The sequence below is a fragment of the Protomyctophum bolini genome (genome assembly GCF_963924005.1).
Source record: "Protomyctophum bolini genome assembly, chromosome: 11".
NCBI classification, from domain to species: Eukaryota; Metazoa; Chordata; class Actinopteri; order Myctophiformes; family Myctophidae; genus Protomyctophum; species Protomyctophum bolini.
In genome coordinates this window covers 21,938,269-21,958,895 of record NC_137872.1, presented here as the reverse complement: position 1 = coordinate 21,958,895, position 20,627 = coordinate 21,938,269, and the positions used below count along the sequence as shown (strand labels likewise).

The window sequence follows — 20,627 nt, the reverse complement described above, 5'->3', positions numbered from 1 at the left end:
TTAAAATCAGTTCCCCATGGTAGGTATTTTCACCTGTGTCATTGGTGGTTTTCATTGCTTTATTGGCTTCAGTCCTTACTGTTTCAAAATGTTTTTTGAAGGGAGATGTACTTTCACTGACATCCTCAAAATCACCAAAGAAGTCATGATCAATCACAGTGTCATATGGACTGTCTTGTCGATCATGCTTTGTATCAACATTTTCTTTCTGTGGCGCTAGTTTCTGTGTCTCAGACATGATGGTGTCAAGACTGGCTTGCACCACGCTAGAGTTCCTTTTACTACCAAGTACAATACAAGCAGCTTGTACTATTGTACTTGTTTGTTGTAGTGTTTTGGCATTAACTAAAGTGCTGAAGATGTACATAGCCAAATTATACCTCTTATCTCTGTGTATGTATTGTTGTTTGCAAATGTGACTTGCCTGTTTCATCAAATCAATGACTTTTACATGCCCTTATGGTACAGAAATCTAAATCTTTGTTATCTGCCTTTCCTACCACTATTCTCCAGCAGCGTAACAAGTACATACTCATGCTATCTTGATTGAAGATACGCATACTGGCTTTTAAAAGCACTATGGACCTGTCACTATTAATCTGAATCGGTGTTGTGTTTGTACCAAATATCTCCTTCTCTTTGCATCTCAATTGTGTGAGTAGTTCCTCTATAGCCGATTGAGTATGTTCTTCAGAGATCATGAATGCAACAGGAGTTGATGAATTAAATGAACTTACTATAATTTCATAATACAAAATCCTTTTCTCTGTTAGTTTAGTCTTAATGATCCCCCCTGTGGCATCCCATGATGATTGTCAGACATGGCTTGCTTGATTTTCTAACGACAGCGGTAGAAAATTAGTGATTAACAAAATGGATTATACAATATGGATTCGATTCCTTGACTTTGCTGGCAAACAGCTCTTGCCATTCATACATCTTAAAATATTTATTTCCTTTGACTCTTAAGGAGTTTACAGTGTCCCATTCTGAAGACTTCAAAGTAAAGGTAGTAGGTTCAATGGCACTGTGTTTGAAGGGTCCTAATGTAGCACTAGATAGTCCCATGACACTCTGAACAGTACCATCATCTAGACTCAGAGTCTGTACAGACTGATTATGTACAGTGCTATAAGAGTGATCTATTTCTACAGCATCTAGACTCAGAGTCTGTACAGACTGATTATGTACAGTGCTATACGAGTGATCTATTTCTACAGCATCTAGACTCAGAGTCTGTACAGACTGATTATGTACAGTGCTCTCATGAAATGCGTGGTGCACAACAACTGGCTTTATAGGCACATGAACACTGCTGGTTTGATTTAAATGTGATTCATCTACACTAGTGCTGTCTTCCTGCACATGAACACTGCTATTCTTTTCAGGCTTTATCGGCTGCACATGAACACTGCTGGTTTGATTTAAATGTGATTCATCTACACTAGTGCTGTCTTCCTGCACATGAACACTGCTATTCTTTTCAGTATATAAAAACGGTAAACGGTACATTTTTTTGCATTGACCCCAGTAGAAGCTCTGCTGCTGTGAATTTTACACCTCTCCCGCTTAGCGGAGACTGTGGGGTGGTACAGGACATCTCCCCGGACGCGTGGGTATGTCCAGATAGTTGCCTCGCGGAGGCCTCTTTGTCCAGTGTCCATTCTGGGTCTGGAAACGGCACTTTTTTGAGTGTTGACCCCAATAGAAGCTCTGCTGCTGTGAATTTTACACCTCTCCCGCTTAGCGGAGACTGGGGTGTGGTACAGGACATCTCCCTGAACACGTGGGTATGTCCAGATAGTTGCCTCGCGGAGCCGTCTTTTGTCCAGTGTCCATTCTGGGTCCGGAAACGGTACATTTTTTTGCATTGACCACAGTAGAAGCTCTGCTGCTGTGAATTTTACACCTCTCCCGCTTAGCGGAGACTGGGGTGTGGTACAGGACATCTCCCTGAACACGTGGGTATGTCCAGATAGTTGCCTCGCGGAGCCGTCTTTTGTCCAGTGTCCATTCTGGGTCCGGAAACGGTAATTTTTTTGCATTGACCACAGTAGAAGCTCTGCTGCTGTGAATTTTACACCTCTCCCGCTTAGCGGAGACTGGGGTGTGGTACAGGACATCTCCCTGAACACGTGGGTATGTCCAGATAGTTGCCTCGCGGAGCCGTCTTTTGTCCAGTGTCCATTCTGGGTCCGGAAACGGTACATTTTTTTGCATTGACCACAGTAGAAGCTCTGCTGCTGTGAATTTTACACCTCTCCCGCTTAGCGGAGACTGGGGTGTGGTACAGGACATCTCCCTGAACACGTGGGTATGTCCAGATAGTTGCCTCGCGGAGCCGTCTTTTGTCCAGTGTCCATTCTGGGTCCGGAAACGGTAATTTTTTTGCATTGACCACAGTAGAAGCTCTGCTGCTGTGAATTTTACACCTCTCCCGCTTAGCGGAGACTGGGGTGTGGTACAGGACATCTCCCTGAACACGTGGGTATGTCCAGATAGTTGCCTCGCGAAGCCGTCTTTTGTCCAGTGTCCATTCTGGGTCTGGAAACGGTAATTTTTTTGCATTGACCACAGTAGAAGCTCTGCTGCTGTGAATTTTACACCTCTCCCGCTTAGCGGAGACTGGGGTGTGGTACAGGACATCTCCCTGAACACGTGGGTATGTCCAGATAGTTGCCTCGCGGAGCCGTCTTTTGTCCAGTGTCCATTCTGGGTCCGGAAACGGTAATTATTTTGCATTGACCACAGTAGAAGCTCTGCTGCTGTGAATTTTACACGTCTCCCGCTTAGCGGAGACTGTGGGGTGGTAGAGGACATCTCCCCGGACGCGTGGGTATGTCCAGATAGTTGCCTCGCGGAGCCGTCTTTTGTCCAGTGTCCATTCTGGGTCCGGAAACGGTAATTTTTTTGCATTGACCCCAGTAGAAGCTATGCTGCTGTGAATTTTACACCTCTCCCGCTTAGCGGAGACTGTAGGGTGGTAGAGGACATCTCCCCGGACGCGTGGGTATGTCCAGATAGTTGCCTCGCGGAGGCCTCTTTGTCCAGTGTCCATTCTGGGTCCGGAAACGGTACATTTTTTTGCATTGACCCCAGTAGAAGCTCTGCTGCTGTGAATTTTACACCTCTCCCGCTTAGCGGAGAGTGGGGTGTGGTAGAGGACATCTCCCCGGACGCGTGGGTATGTCCAGATAGTTGCCTCGCGGAGCCGTCTTTTGTCCAGTGTCCACTTTATGAAGTCCATGCACTCCAGTGAATAGCATTTATCCATTTAGATAACTTTATTATTATTATTATTATTATTTAATTACTTGTTTTTACACAGAAACATAATGTGTGTCTTATAGCATCATTTAAATGCTTAATTTGTAGTTTTAATGTGCAAATTAAACTTTTTTTCAATACTCTAGACGTACTCTTATTTTGAAGAGATCGTCCACCGGAAGCCTTAAATTAGCTCACTAGATTAGCTCACTAGACAGTGCCGCGTCTGTGGGGAAAAGACAACGTGACGCCAGTGTCTACCACACTACCATGCAGTGTCCCCTTATAATCCTATTCCATATGAGTTTATGTGGAAATGTTTTCTTTATTCAGAGTGGGCATATAGAAGGAATTGCCTTTCTGCTGGGTTTGCGGTTGGACAGTTGGCGGTTCTGAACGGACAGCGACATTTGTTTATTATGCATGATCTTACCCACACCTCACGACCTGCACGGACAGTAGCCTATAAGTGGGCTATAAACCACTGGTTCCAAAACACTCGGGGACACATTTTAATGGGTCCGTGTATTTCTCCTATGCCCGGATTTGTGTACACAACATTGGCTTGGCTGTCTCCTGTCTGACTGATAACCCCATGGCGGTGATTTGATTGGCTGAGCAACGTACATATTGAAGATAAAAGTGAGGGCAGAAAAGTGATTGGCAGGAATGACATTTATGATGATTTGATTGGTTGAGCACGGAATGTGATGTATGATGATGTATGATGATGAGAGCGCCCCTCATCACTTCACACGGGTGTGATCCCAAAAATAAGAATGTTCATGAATTACTTTAAAAAAAAAAACAACAACAGTAATTTCATGACGAAACATGTGAGCCCAGTGTCCATGACATCAGAGACACTGGGCTCACTGCTCTAAAATATGTAAAAAGTGTCCCTTTAATCATATTCCATCATATGCAAGGGCTTTTGGAGAGAAATGAGACAGATCCAGGGAAGGTGTGTGTATGTGTCTATCTATGTCCATCTGACGCTCATTGACGCTTGTTATTGTTTCATGCATCAAGGTAATTATGTTTCTGCACTGCACTGTCAAATAGGCCTACACCTGGCTTATAGATATTTGTTCAAGCTGTTGTTAATGACTAGGCGTTGTTCTCTCCTCTGCATTATCAGTGCCCATACCCTGTGGGGTTGGCAAAAGGGCCTTTCTGCGTGGAGTTTGCATGTTCTCCCTGTGTCCCCTGGGTAGGTAGCCTACCCTCACAAAAAAACCATGCGGAAATCCTGGTCTCTATACTGCCTCCCCCCTGACCTGATGGAGGGGAAAATAACTGATAGAATAACGTGTTCCTTCCACGTGCTACGTCCAACTGTTGAAACTCCCCCGTCAGGTGAAAAGCAGCGGCTTGGACTCCTCATGCATTGAAGGAAACATGAGGTCAGCCCGTTGCTCTCCACATATTAGCAGATTGAGTGTAGCGCCCAGGTTTACATTAGACAATTGACACTGTGGATGAAAGAAATGGGTTACAAAATTGTGGGATAAAAATAAATAAAGGGACAATACATTGTCAATAGGGACAATTTCCAATTTCAAGGGACAGAAAACCCTAGATTTAGACCCTATGTTTTGTTCTCTTCTTGACATCTTAAGGCTTGGTGATGATAAGAGGTGGGGGTCACTATTTGGAAGGTGAAATGTGAACTTTGAACTTTGAATGCTAAATAACTCACCGCTGGGTCTCTCACTCACTCTCTCATCTTTAAGCCCAAACCACAACAATTGCAACTCCTTGCAACAAAACCATTTTAAGGTCAACCCCACCAAGCCTTATTATTGTTTGTTTTGGGTGACCGCCCGCTGTTACGCAATAGAGTAGAACGCAACACATGCACGCACGCAGACACACTACCTTGACAATGTTGAGCTATTCTACTTCCTCCCAGTGGAGCTGTTCTCATGTCATTGTCTTTCACGGAAATGGGAACGTGGCACCCCAAATCTCGCCTCAAAAATAGCAGAGGTGCTTTTGAGTCCAGCACCGTTTCTTTCAACAATATTGTGGGAGTGTGCATATTATGCTATACCTCTTTTTTACAGTAGATCTCTCCTCTCCAATACAGGACATTGATGGGACCATCGGGAGTTGATCGTGCCGTGTATTCCGTGGAGTTTAACGAGTGTGAGAATGGCCTGGGTAAGTGATCCCTGTTCACTCAAACTGTCACTGTTACTGGGGGGGGGGGGGGGGGGGGGGGGGGGGGTAACCTATTTTTTTATTTAGTCACAAGCTCTTGTTAATACTTGGTTCAATGTTCATAACTTCAACACTTTAAACAAAAAGTAGCAAAAACAGCAGATCTACAAGCTCACAGTGTGTCGCTTTTACGACACGTTACGAACTTATAGATCGGCTGTATTTTCTACTTTTTTGTGACAAACTGTGCCTCAGTTTGTCATACTACCGTGTTACAAAAAAGTTAATTTACAAAGAAGTCGAGATATGGAGATACAATGTTTCTGCCCAAAAGCAACGATACATGCTTCCACTGCACTTCCAGTGGTGAAAAAAAAAATACTCAAATGTTTTAGTAGTTTGGTATCAATACTGCAATGCAGACTCAATGTACTTGAGTAAAAGTATTTTAAGTAAAAGTACTCATTATGCAGAATGTTCTATTAGCAGTGTATAAGAATCTTTTGAATATAGCAGATCTACAAGCTCACAACGTGTCCAAAGGCGTTAATGCATGTTTTGTGATTATAATCTAAATCTACAAAGTAACTATTAACTACTGTTTTCAACATGGAGTAAACGTACAATATTTGCCTCTGAGATGTAGTGGAGTAGAAGTAAAAGTACATACTTATTCTTTTTTACTATTCCACTAAAGTAAACATTCCTCAAATGTGTAAACATTCCTTTAATGTGTACAGTACAGTACATACAGTACAGTACAGTACAGTACAGTACAGTACAGTACAGTACAGTACAGTACAGTACAGTACAGTACAGTACAGTACAGTACTTCAGTACATGTACTTAGTTCTTTCCACCACTTCAAACGTCACTATACGTTGTACTGTACTTGCAGCACGTTTTCCAATGGATTCAATGGATAGACGCTTTATGGTCCTCAAGGGAAATTCACAAGGAATTATTTTCCACGAGTCGATGTAAAAAAGCAAAGACATGATCCAATGAATCCTGTGAGTCTTATAAAAACACCTTGACACCACAGAGAAGATTAACTACCTAAACCTATATACTACAGTGAGCTACACTGACTGGGGTCCCCCAGGGATATGAATTAGGGCCCCTACTTTCTTTCCTCCTTCTAAAAGCCCAGAAGTGGACTCTGGGCAGTGGTGTAAAGTAGCTAAGTACATTTACCTAAGTTCTGTACTTAATTACATTTTTGAGGTTTGCTTTTTACTTTACTGGAGTATTTCCAATTTTCAGTACTTTTACGTCTATTCCACTACATCGCAGAGGAAAATATTAATTTTACTCCACTACAATCATTTGAAAACATTAGTTAGGCCTACTATAGTTACTTTGTAGATTTTGATTATTACAAAACATACATCAACCACTTCAACCCTATCTACATTTTGAACATTTGAAAAATGACAATCTACATTAAATGTGTTACGATGCGACACATTGTGAGCTTGTAGATCTGTGTTTTTCTAAACATTTTATACATTTAAAAACTGAAAAGGGAAATGGGACCTTCTGCATTTTGAGTAGTTTCCACTTTTGGTACTTTAAGTACATTTCACTATAACTCACAACGCGACACATTGTGAGCTTGTAAGTTCTTTTCAAATAGCCAAAGTTTAAATAGGTCTGAGAAGTGGTTTTGTAATAATAATCGAAATCTATAAAGTATCTAGTGACTTCAAATTGTTTCCAAATAACTGTAAAGGTATAATATTTGTCTTTGAGATGTATGAGGGAATATAAAGTATAGGACATTGGAAATACTCCAGTAAAGTAAAAATAAAATACCTCAAAATTATACTTAATTACAGTACTGAGAATGTACTTAGCATTTTTAATCCATTTCTCCCAAGCTGAAATATACACATATATGCAGGCTGTGGCCGTCCGGTGCGCACGCACGCACGCCTGCACATGCACATCCACATGCACATCTGCAGGCCCCTCACGACTGATTTGTGGACATTACAGAGGCTTCCAAATATGAACACAAGTAGTTAAAAGTTTACGTTTGTAGCCAAGCTGTATAATAGCATCCTTAAGACGCTGGTACTTAAGCACCTTGGTAAGAAATGCCTCTCCCAGACTGTGGTCAAATGTACATGCCACTTCCAAAATGGTCACTTCTCTACTGTCCTCCTCAACAATAACAATATCTGGTGTATTAGCTGTGACATCTGAAAAGGCATCATTTTCATTATTGTGCATGAACATGGCAGTTGACCTGTAATCTGGCTTTTACTGTAAAGGTGACTATATCCTCATCAACTGCATAATTCTTGAATATTGTATGAGATACGGTGTGGTCTGCATCGGGAAGGTAAGCTAGCTTCCCCTGTAGTTTTAAACCAGTCCAGTGTTGTTGTTGTTTTTGCTGTTGTAACATTATAAGGTACCTCCGTGCATTGACTGGTGATACATGGTGTTCCGTATCAATTACAGTACTCCTTACTGAGATCAAACAGTTGGTAATAATGTCCTCAGAAACTGCTACAGATTCAGAGTCAGGTCGAACCCAGCAGAGAGAAACCCAGTAGCATATGAGTCGATTTTAAGGTTGGGCTTTCTTCTAAACCCCAGGAAACTTGGCTCGCCCTCTGCTGCCAGTGGCACTTTACGCCGTTTCATATCTAGAAACAGAGAAGATCTAGAAAGTTCCCTGGCAGTCGTGTCATCACTGTTTAGCATGTTTATCAAGTGAGCCAGCCTTGTGGCGTTATATATCCACTCCACGTTCGGCACGCCAAACCCACCATCCTGTTTGGACTGGAAAATAATGTCTCTGGTGGTGTGGGTGTTAAGCCCGAACCACTTCCTCACAAAGATGAACTACATTAACATTTAGATCACTAAGTGTTTTTCATGCTAGATGAACGTTGGAGAAGAGGTGTTGTACTCTAGTCAGAGAAACCTGCCTAATAGCCTCCAACTTCATCAGCAGTGGTAGTGGTGAAGCGTCAATCAGGTTCAGCTTAGCTGTAAACTCAGATGTTATGTACTCAACCTGTTCTTTCCAATCCCCTGCAATATTAAATCTATGCCCTAGGTAGTTGTATGACTCACGTAGGTCATACACACGTATGGGCTGTGAGTTGATGGTGAACTCAGGGCCTTTGTCAGCCTTATACAGCACTTATACCAGCAGTTGCCACCACTACGCCTCTGGTAGAGAACAGCACACTTAGTGTGTTTTGCCTCTAGACGGGACCAGTCTAGAAATCGTGAGTGCTTATACATTTTGGCATCTGATGAAACATATGAACTTATGTCCTTAGCTAATAGGTCAACAATTCTGTCGTGCCTAGCAATGTACATTCCCTTACAGTATATACATACTGTAGCAGCCATTAAGAATATGTGACAGTGTTTCTGTAACTGGAGTGTGGTCATGGTGCAGACAATGAGGAGGAAACGTGTTAGGGTACCACAGAGAGAGATTGAGTCTGGTTGGAAGGACCTGTAATCTGGCTTTGACTGTAAAGGTGACTATATCCTCATCAACTGCATAATTCTTGAATATTGTATGAGATACGGTGTGGTCTGCATCGGGAAGGCAAGCTAGCTTCCCCTGTAGTTTTAAACCAGTCCAGTGTTGTTGTTGTTTTGACTGTTGTAACATTATAAGGTACCTCCGTGCATTGACTGGTGATACATGGTGTTCCGTATCAATTACAGTATTCCTTACTGAGATCAAACAGTTGGTAATAATGTCCTCAGAAACTACAGATTCAGAGTCAGGTCGAACCCAGCAGAGAGATACTCCAGTTCTCACACAGAGGTCATTGAGGTCAGGCCAATCTGATGACACCCCAAACCCAGTAGCATGTGAGTCAATTTTAAGCTTGGGCTTTCTTCTAAACCCCAGGAAACTTGGCTCGCCCTCTGCTGCCAGTGGCACTTTACGCCGTTTCATATCTAGAAACAGAGAAGATCTAGAAAGTTCCCTGACAGTCGTGTCATCACTGTTTAGCATGTTTATCAAGTGAGCCAGCCTTGTGGCGTTATATATCCACTCCACGTTCGGCACGCCAAACCCACCGTCCTGTTTGGACTGGAAAATAATGTCTCTGGTGGTGTGGGTGTTAAGCCCGAACCACTTCCTCACAAAGATGAACTACATTATCATTTAGATCACTAAGTGTTTTACATGCTAGATGAACGTTGGAGAAGAGGTGTTGTACTCTAGTCAGAGAAACCTGCCTAATAGCCTCCAACTTCATCAGCAGTGGTAGTGGTGAAGCGTCAATCAGGTTCAGCTTAGCTGTAAACTCAGATGTTATGTACTCAACCTGTTCTTTCCAATCCCCTGCAATATTAAATCTATGCCTTAGGCCTAGGTAGTTGTATGACTCACGTAGGTCATACACACGTATGGGATGTGAGTTGATGGTGAACTCAGGGCCTTTGTCAGCCTTATACTTATACCAGCAGTTGCCACCACTACGCCTCTGGTAGAGAACAGCACACTTACGTAGTGTGTTTTGCCTCTAGACCGGACCAGTCTAGAAATCGACACACACACACACACACACACACCCACACACACACACACACACACACACACACACACACACACACACACACACACACACACACACACACACACACACACACACACACACACACACACACACACACACACACACACACACACACACACACACACACACACACATTTTAACCATTTATTTATGTCCACACAAAGTATATGCATACAAGGACACAAATATTATAGGTGCATTAAAGTTACATCTGCAAAGTCATGGCATGTGTTTTCATGATACAACAAGCATGTCACACAGTACTCTATGGGTATAAGTAACAGCGTCTCCGCTCCGTATGCCCTAGGCCAGGTGTTCCCAAACTTTTTTGGACCAGGTACCCCTTTTGGGGTAGATATTTTTCCAGGTACCCCCTCATCCTCGCAACACGGATAACAATATATTTACAACCACAAGCAGTGTTTCCTGCAGGAAAAAGCTTTGGCATGGTGCTGGGCACAGGCCGCAATTTTGATTATTATTAATAATCAAGATTAAGATTAATTTGTATTATTGCTCTTGTATTGCTATTGGAGACACTGGGGGGACACTGGGGGACACTGGGCAGGCACTGAGGAGGCACTGGGGAGACACTGGGGAGGCACTCAGGGGCACACTGGGGAGGCACTGGGAAGGCACTCGGGGGGCACACTGGGGAGGCACTCGGGGGGACACTGGGGAGGCACTTGGGGGGACACTGTCTAAATGTATACGTGTAAATGTAGACGTCTAAATGTAGACGTCTAAATGTGTACGTCTAAATGTAGACGTCTAAATGTAGACGTCTTCTCTTATGGGGGTCCCTGGCATATCTTTTCAAATGGGGGTCCACAGGCTAAGTAGTGTCAATTTGGGGGTCCTTGGGAACCACTGCTTTAAACACTTTAGCACTTTATGAACATGAACAAAATAGATGGGTCCCCCCTGGAACTCCCTCAGGTACCCCTGGGGGTCCCCGGACCCCACTTTTGGAACCACTGCCCTAGGCTGCCAAATATAAAGACAAATAGTCTGCACCTATAGCCCAGCTCTGACCTTGGTCATAAAGGCTTCCTCTAGGCTGTGGCCAAAGGTGCAGGCTATCTCTAACTCTAATACAGACACTTCTCTGGACTCTTCATCAACCACAACAATATCTGGTGTATTAGCTGCTAGAGATGTAAAGGTATCACAGAGTTGGAACATGGATGGAATGACCCTGGAATGTTTGTACATTCTCTCTGAAGATGCATGATATTTTGATATATCCTTTGCTATGAGTTCCACTATTCTATCATGGCGTGCTATGTACATTCCTTTGTATGCATAACATCCATTCAAGATGTGTGACAGTGTTTCAGTGATCTGTTCTGTGGTGTGGTGCAAGCAATGAGGGACCTGAGCTGAATGGTGGTCGAACGCACGCACGCACACACACACGCAGCTTAACGTGCGTCAGGCAAATGACACGGCTCACCGGGCCAGGTGATGACTATGATACTGATGATTATAATAAATGGCATTAACCGTAATAAAGTTACAAATCATGCAGTTTAAACAAATTACACTCCTCGCTCACTGATAACTGCATTGTGTTGACATGCACGGATGTGCTGCCTTTAATGTGCTATATTTGGTGGGGGGGGAAAGGCTTATCTCTGATGTGAACAGCATGTGAGGGAAGTTTGTTTGTGAAATAACACAAAATAAATGGCGGTTAGGAGTCAGAGTTTAACATACATATATCATTATCAAATATATGCCAACAAAGAAAAAACAACTAACTCCATCTGGAAAGTACTTAAGCCAATAAAACATCATTTCCATGTAAGTGACTATGATGTGTACCCTAGCTATGTCCATCAAACATCAGTGGTCGTTGACAGACTTTGAATTATTAACAGCTTGTAACCTGGCAGGCTTTTAAATAGACACCATCTATTCACTTTAAAGCCTCACTGTGTTATTTTATTTTAATTGATTAAATGTAATTTTGTCCAATCTGTGTGGTAGAGTATGTTAACTAGGGCTGTCAGAACGAATTTCATAATATGAAAGAAATTCGAATATTAAAAAAAATATATATATTCGAAAGCTAAAATTGCCATTCGAATGGAGCTTTTATCATGTATTAATTCTATTTAATATTTTTATTTTGTTTTATGTTATTTTATCCGCTCACTAAATGTATTGAGTAACGAATCTACCGCTGTGAAATCTCCCATCTGCACGCACACACGCGCGCCTCGTCACCTCCTCCCTCCTCTGCACGCATGCACACACGCACAGCGCGCTGCAACTAAGAAGAATCACTCACATGTTTTATTAGTACCGTCGAGTCTGTCGCAAATTGTGGACAGTTTGAAAATGCGGGTCCTACGTGCATTAAACCATTAACGTTGGTCCGGCTGGTTTCATTTTGTCCTACGCGATTACGTGAATCAGCATGGCTGCGCCTGCAGTAGGCTATTACCAAAACAAACACATGGTAGCCTACTTTTGTGTCGCACATGGAAAGCAACTGAAAACGACCATGGATATATTAAAGACAGTTCCCCTGTGCTGCTGTGCACAGCGGAGATAATGCAAAACTCCAGGTACGAACCAAAACACTGACTGTATGAAGCTGATCATCCACGACTAACTATCTCCAGACTAGTCCTGCAGTCGCGCAATGAAGGAAAGACAATCTCGCCTCTCACTATAGTCCACTACAATGCCATTCTAGCCTTAAAACCTACATTTATGTGTTATTCAACAATTACTTTAGCGCAAAATATAGGCTTCTCTATATATCTTCATTGCTATTTACTAACGATGGCCTGTTCATCGTGACAGCATTCTGTTTAAAAAGAAAAAGGAAAATGTCCTGTTCATGATTCCTGACTAGCCTACTCACTACTCAGACTATACTGTATCAGAAGTATACAACGTTCACTGTAAAATGCATTTGCACTATAGACAGACAACAATCTTACCGTGCTGAGTGCACTGTGCTCAATAAAACAACAGTTTAAACGCTATTTTGTGCCGAAAACCATTATTACATGGGCTGAAAGTACTGCTTTGTCGTTTGGAAGGGGGGCCCCTCTAGTGGACAGAACGTGCATCGTCAATCTGTGTATTATTATAGGCTAAATATGAGCTAAAATAAACAATGTAAATATTCGAATATTTTCGAAAATTACAAATAATGAAGCAATGAAATTCGAATTGGATTATAGAGGTGAACTGACAGCCCTAATGTTAACCACAATATACTTCAATTCATACAATTGGGGTGGTTGTATTTTGTTTCCCTGCTCTTCTATTGAGACATTTAGATCATGTCAAAGGTCACATGATCAGGTCAAAGGTCACATCTCATATAGTCACAGGTTCTGACATGAATTTTGACCTGATGGCCAAGATTCAATGTATCTCCTGAGCAAGCAAGCCAACGCTATTTGTTCAACAGTAAAAATGTCAGCACTTGAGCAGGAAACGGGGTTCAAATTCAGGGTAGGAAAGTGTGTATAGAAGTGCCACTGCTATGCACACATCTGTATGAGAATTAAATAAATACATAGAGTACTTAATTAATCAATAAATAAATACAAATAAAATAAAGCTCCAATTAATCGCCAGAGTCTAACATTAGCCTACTATATTGTTGTTGTCAGGTGGAAACCTTGTAGTATAACCTTGTAATGATAGGCTATATCTGGGGGAAAGAACTGTGTATCGTTAGTGTGTAGTTATAGTTACAAGCTCTTGTTAATACTTACACTTACGCTCTTGTTAATACACCAAACCACTTTCACTTTGAAAATGTTTAAAACATAGTGAAACAGCACATCTACAAGCGTCGCAATATGTTTGCTACTTTTGCACTACATAATAATAAAATGTGGAGATGCAACAACAATTGCATTTGTGTTATATTAGTGTGTTGTCCTCAGCTGTTGTGAAAGAAACACTAATGATGCACGATTGATTGCGGTACCAGATTGTTGTTCTCGCTCACTCTTTTTGTGGCTGTGCTTTTTTAAAGGTAATTACTAATTAGTCAGGTATGCGGGTACTGAGGGCATTGAGGGCAAAGCTACATTTACAATTTTCAGTTGCTTAATTCTGAAGTAGTCAAATTTGTTTGTTTTAGGAGGTTTGAAGCTTACATTGGGATGTTGGAGAACCAAGAGGTGGAATCAGAGGGCTGAATTAGTCAGTCCTATGAGTACTGACAGCACTTTTGTTGACAAAAGAGGACATTCTGACCAAACAATATGTTTGGGCAGAATTTCCTCTTTTGTCAACAAAAAGTACATCATCTTTGCTTTGTTGCCATGCTTTCACCTGTCAGTTTGTTGTCAAGAATACAGCCCAAATATGTAACCTCTTCTTTGGTGGAGATTACTATGTCATAAACTCTGACCTTAAAATCATTTGCATTGACTAATTAGCGAATGTTTGAAACCAAATAGAATGGATTCTGTTTTACCAAAGTGTAGTGAGATTTTGTTATCGGTTAGCAAAAATAAAATAAAAAATAAAATAAAAAATAATAATCATAATAATAATAGTAATTATAATAATAAATAAATATTGGCGGCCAAATACATATAATGAAAGTTTGGGGGTCCTTGACATGAAAATAGTTTGAGAACGACTGATTTTGTGCAAAAACAGGGACCTCTGTTGGCCCATTAGCACCCCCTAAGGGTCAGATTAAAAGTGAGGATTTTTAGCAGCGGTACTGTATGTCGGGGGAGGGGAGGGGAAGTGAGGGGGAAATGGGTCACCTAGCAAAGCCCCAAGCCCTTTAGCCCTGTCTGGGTTAATAACACTCAGCTCTTGTTGTGTTCAACCTTTGACTTATGCAACCCAAATCCTCAGTGTTCATTTAACTCTCAGAGCATACAAATGGAACCAAATGGATCTGTTTGGTTTCATTTTTACACCCTCAGAGTTACATTTGGTCAGAAATGGTAGGACGGCAGAGGATTTGACTCTCTCTCCCTCCCTCCCTCCCTCCTTATACCTCTCTCTCTCTCTCTCTCTCTCTCTCTCTCTCTCTCTCTCTCTCTCTCTCTCTCTCTCTCTCTGTGCGTGCGTGCATGTGTGCGTGCATGCATGCGTGTGGATTCATATAGGAGTGCTTTATGTGTGGATTAGCATTATATACATTCAATCTGAAATAGTAAATCAAATGCAATACAGGCTGCTCAAAAGTAAATAGCCCTACATTTTAGCTCAGTGTAGAATTGGCCTATAGTGATAGTGATAGGCTACAATACAATACATTATCTAGGCAATTTTACTATAGGATCAAATAGTACAAATTTGTCCATAAGTTCTTATATGACACGATCTAAGATTCCCATATGGGTTTCCAATACAAAAAAGTAATGCCGTGACCGAGGAGTAGTTACGTCAGGACTTGGGTATACTCTATATATGCCTCCCTGCTAGTGGGAGTGACGTCAGGACTTGGTTACTCTATGCCTCCCTGCTTGACACTCAGCATCAAGGGTTGGCGTGCTAACCCATCTAGAGCAAAGCCAATTTTCAGGTGAGAGACATAAGCTGCTTAAATGGATCCAGCCACAGTGCACATGAAAAAACATGCAACCTGTCAAAACACGACCTGCACTATAGTCTCATTTCTACACCGTCATACTGTCGCTATCTAAACAAACAACCTAACATATGCCATATCTTACCCGTATAAGAGGGTTTAGAACCTTCCGTAAACTGTTTATTGCAGCCACACAATCCACTATACATTTTGCCGACTCCTATATTTGCGGGTGGAGGTGTGTTCGTGGGTGTGTTGATGCACTTTCCTTGAAATTGCTATCTTGCCCACACACTGGCACACAGGTTTAGGACAGCGGAAAGTGTCTCCTCAAACCACCCACAATGCTGTGGGTGGTAAGTGTCTCCTCAAACCACCCACAATGCTGTGGGTGGAAAGTGTCTCCTCAAACCTCCCACAATGCTGTGGGTGGAAAGTGTCTCCTCAAACCACCCATAATGCTGTGGGTGGAAAGTGTCTCCTCAAACCACCCATAATGCTGTGGGTGGAAAGTGTCTCCTCAAACCTCCCACAATGCTGTGGGTGGAAAGTGTCTCCTCAAACCACCCACAATGCCAATTCCGTTTGATAGAAGACGGCACTCTGCCTTGATGCACAATGTTGCACAACATTCACAGCTCAGAGGTCTCGTTCTGTCTTAACTCCACAAATCTCTGTGATTGGAATTTTACTATAATCAGCAGAGTGTAAATTATTTGTGTCCATTGTGTTTATCAGGGCCAAATTAGCCATTGGGCCAGTGGGGCCTTGGCCAGGGGCCCGTGGCTCTCAGGGGCCCTTTGGGGAAACTGGACCGTGCAGCACTTGGTTTGAGGCCCTTTATTGGCCATTGATTGTGTTAGATTTAGGTCAAAAAATGAATTCTGCACGCACGTGCGCTAGGGCCCCCCCCAAACACTTACCGGCCCAGGGGCCCTTGTGGGGGTTAATCCGTCCCTGGTGTTTATAATTGTCTATTCAAAGAAGTTATTTGATTTGTGCCGCATTGTGCGTGATTCTATTTGCTCGTTCGGTATCATCACTCCATTGCGCAGCAAATATTCCCCATAATCAGTAACACGTGTGACGTACTGTAGATGATACTTGTGTCAACCAAATGTGGCTTTATTGAAAGGCAATTAACGGCTATATGGTAAGGAAGCAACGGGTGTCATTTCCAATGTTCCAGTGCTCCGTTCAGGAAGGCTGTTTAATTAATCGGAACTTTGCTTTTCACTTGATACCGTTTCATAGAGAGACAATATTTTTTAAATGCTTCAGATTCGACCGAGTTATGGCTTAATGAAATGACGAGTGCTCTTGGCTGTTATGCATCCATTATGGTTTTGTGTGCGGTGACGCCCCCCCCCCAAAAAACAGTGTTGTTTTCATCAACCTGGCTGCTTGTTTCCCTTGCCATTATGTGACTTGATAAAACCATGGGCTCATGTTCCGAGCATTGTGGGAGGCTGCAGGTGAATTGATTCTGAGCCCAGACAGTAGTTGTACACATCCAACTATTCCCCCTGGGAGGCAAACACCTGGTGATGATGGCATGGGGAAGAACAAAAAAGAATTATACTCTATGACAAGATATAGCTTGAGGAGAGCCATCTGCCTCTCTACTGCATGGTGTGTGTGTGTGTGTGTGTGTGTGTGTGTGTGTGTGTGTGTGTGTGTGTGTGTGTGTGTGTGTGTGTGTGTGTGTGTGTGTGTGCGTGACAGTCGGACGGACAGTCGGACGGACAGTCGGACGGACGGACGGACGGACGGACGGACGGACGGACGGACGGACGGACGGACGGACGGACGGACGGACGGACGGACAGACAGACAGACAGACAGGCAGACAGGCAGACAGGCAGACAGACAGACACTGGGCAAAACATATAGGTTGAGTGTCTAAACACGAGTACTGAAATTTGCCAGAAGTACCGCCCAAGGAAATCACGTTGAGGTTCTTACAAATCTGTTTTCCATCTCCGTGCATGAAAGAATACGACGGCAGTCCCGCCGCTATAGACATTATGTGCATTTGGAAGTTGTGACAAGGCTTTTCTCCTTGGAGATTAGACAAGACTAAGAGTGAGGCTACACTCCAAGTGGTTATAGAATCCTCCTAAATTGGAGCTGTTTCTTGTGCTGATCTTTTTTTCTCTCTACAAGGTGTGTTGTGTTGATCCAACATTCATTTGATGTAACCCTAAGCCTTTATAAGCCTGTTACTGCAGCCATTGTTCACACAGACACTGCTCTTTTGCCAGCTCTCCTTCCTGCCTGCATTTGGCAGCTTGCAAGTGTGTTGCTTTTAGCCTAAATAAGCATCAAATTAGTCAACAAATAAAAACTAGACTAAAATGGTCCCTTCCTTGTCCTCCTAGGGACTAGTGGACAAGAGATCCAGTATAAGTCATTTTACACTTGGTTGCATGCTGAAAATAGCAGATCTACAAGCTCACAACGTGTCAAAGCGCGACGTGTTGTGAGCTTGTGTTATAGAATAACAATATATAGGGGTGTATATTCTATTGACCCTTTGACCTATGTATGCTTTAATTGACCTACTGTATGTATGCTTAATTGACCCTCTGACCGAGGGTATTCACGTTGACCCTGTACTGTACTGTGTGTTATTGCTCTTTGTGGGACACAGACTCACTCTGAACCAGTACAGTGTTATAGTACACCACAAATGATCTGATTGCTCCACCGAATGGTCCGGTGGTTTGTTATGTTCCTTTATTTCTGTCCATGTGTAATATGAAATCATCCCAGCCTGTAGCCAGTTCACTTCAACTTCTCTGGCAGATCTCAATTGTTCTGGGACGTTCGGTGCTGTGGGATATGACTTATGTGTTTTGCGGGAAGAACTTGGAAAAGGCCATGGAACTTTTGTGTGGACCGAGGGCTGACTCTGGTGCTATCCACATGCTATAAAAGCTGGGGTAGAACCATGATGCGGAGATAATATGCCAGATTAAACCCTGAGGAACAAGTGCAACTCTGCTCCTGTATACGGTTCATCGGCTGCTTGCACAGTTATCCTTTTTTCGACACTTGTACTTTTCTTTTTGGATTCATCGTTGTACTTCACTTTGAACTTATTCTCTGTATTATCTCTTTTACTTTTTGATTTATCCTTTTTGTTTGTATTATCTTCAAATAAACCTTTTCGATTAGACCTAATTGTTTTTGCCTCATTATCTACTGGAATATTGATATTCATCAATACTTGTAGATCGGCTATTTTCAGCAAGTGAAAAATCAGCCATTACGACGGCATCAAGGCCCGACAAAATACATTTTAATGATGTGATATTTAGTCGACTAAAACTAAAACATTCCAGGTGACTAAAATGTGACTAAAACTAAATGAAGTTTAATTCCAAAGACTATGACTAAACTAAAATAGAAATTTGCTGCCAAAAACACTGATCCACAGCTATTTTCACAGATTTTAAGTGCTTAAAGGGATATTTCACTTTCAAAATCAAATGGCCCTGTGGGGCCTTATCACGTTTTGGCTGGGGTTGCCATGGCAATCAATTGGCTCATTTGGGCCACGGCCAGAGTCTTTTCTGGTGGTTCTGGACAGCCGCCTATAACTATGCGAACGGTTCTTGAGATATGTGTATTACAGAGTATGTACGACGTACGCAGCATGTACAGAGGTTCCCTGCATGTAGACATATTGTAAGATGTACTTTTAAAGTACAGGCACTCAAACAATGTACATAAGTATAGTATCTTAGTAAATATACCTAGTTAATTTGCACCAGTCATGGGTTGTGGAGGTAACAGTTTCCGAAGAGAACGCCAGCCTTGTCTTTCCCAGGCAGCACTAGCCAGCTCAGACTGGGGAATCCCGAGGCGTTCCAAGGCCAGCATGGAGAGCTAGAATCCTCCATCTGGTGGTTGAGTCTGCCCCGTGGCCTCCTCCCAAAACACAGTGCTCCTGGAACACCTCCCTGGGGAACACCTCCCTGGTATGGGGAGGCGTCCAGGAGGCATCCTTATATTGCTGTTGTCGGGCAGAAACCTTGTATCTCCAAAGTTTCAATTTTTCATGTTTTATTTTATATTGTTTATGAATATTTAACCAATTAATAATATGACTACATGTATATAATAACTACATTGGATCCATTGGAACTCATGTTGTTTTAACAATTACTTTTTAACACTTACTTCAACTTACGTTAACTTACTTTATGTAAGTGTTTGGCATGGCTTATCTATCTATCTTAGTCTGCATACTCTGCTGGCCAGTGAGTTTGTTTGTGTTCCAAGCCCCACCCATTTTATGTCAACTATATAGTATAAAATAAATGCATATGCATGACCATTATCTGTATATACATACGTCCAAACACTCTGTAGTTGTTGAGTTGATAAACACCTCTGTGTGATAGCTTAGCAGCTATAGGTTAAACACTCTGTAGTTGTTGAGTTGATAAACACCTCTGTGTGATAGCTTAGCAGCTATAGGTTAAACACTCTGTAGTTGTTGAGTTGATAAACACCTCTGTGTGATAGCTTAGCAGCTATAGGTTAAACACTGGTTGAAGTGGAACACTTCAACATTTGAGTTAATGTCACTCCCAAATGTTATTTATATTATACAACTTATTATGTGTACTTTAGATTAGAGCTTCTTGCAGATTTTGTAGATTGATTGTTTTTTGTCAAAAAAATATTCTCACTCAGAAAAATGTACAGTACTTGAGTACAAGTAAATGTACTTGAATACTGTCCAGCACTGCAAATGACATGTTATTAATTTGCAGTAAGAGTATAATAATTATATATGAAATATTATAAGTAGTTTACAGCTGTATTGTATTCTATATATGTAGTGCATTGTGGTTTTATGATAATGACAACTGTATATTTTAATTACCAACTAGGGACGAGAGTTGAACATGGTCAATAGCTATAAACTGTATGTGTACAGTAGCTCATCGGTTTAATTCTCTGTACTGGGACTTTAATTGCAATCGACACAATATCAAATGGAATTCAAATAAAATAAAATTGCCTGGAATGCAGATTGATTTGTTACGTTCGGTGGATTATTTCCCCCCCTC

The 20,627-nt window shown here is 42.1% G+C and overlaps 1 protein-coding gene across 1 annotated transcript in view; it reads left to right on the top strand.

Moving 5' to 3' along the window:
* Positions 1 to 20,627, top strand: part of LOC308323359 (syntaxin-binding protein 4) — a gene marked incomplete at its 5' end in the record, with an annotated part of 150,757 nt that overhangs the window by 70,206 nt on the left and 59,924 nt on the right. The window contains one exon of the mRNA XM_080775088.1: positions 5,360 to 5,433. Coding sequence (XP_080631214.1) covers positions 5,360 to 5,433 — 74 coding nt within the window. The remainder of the gene's footprint in view (positions 1 to 5,359; positions 5,434 to 20,627) is intronic.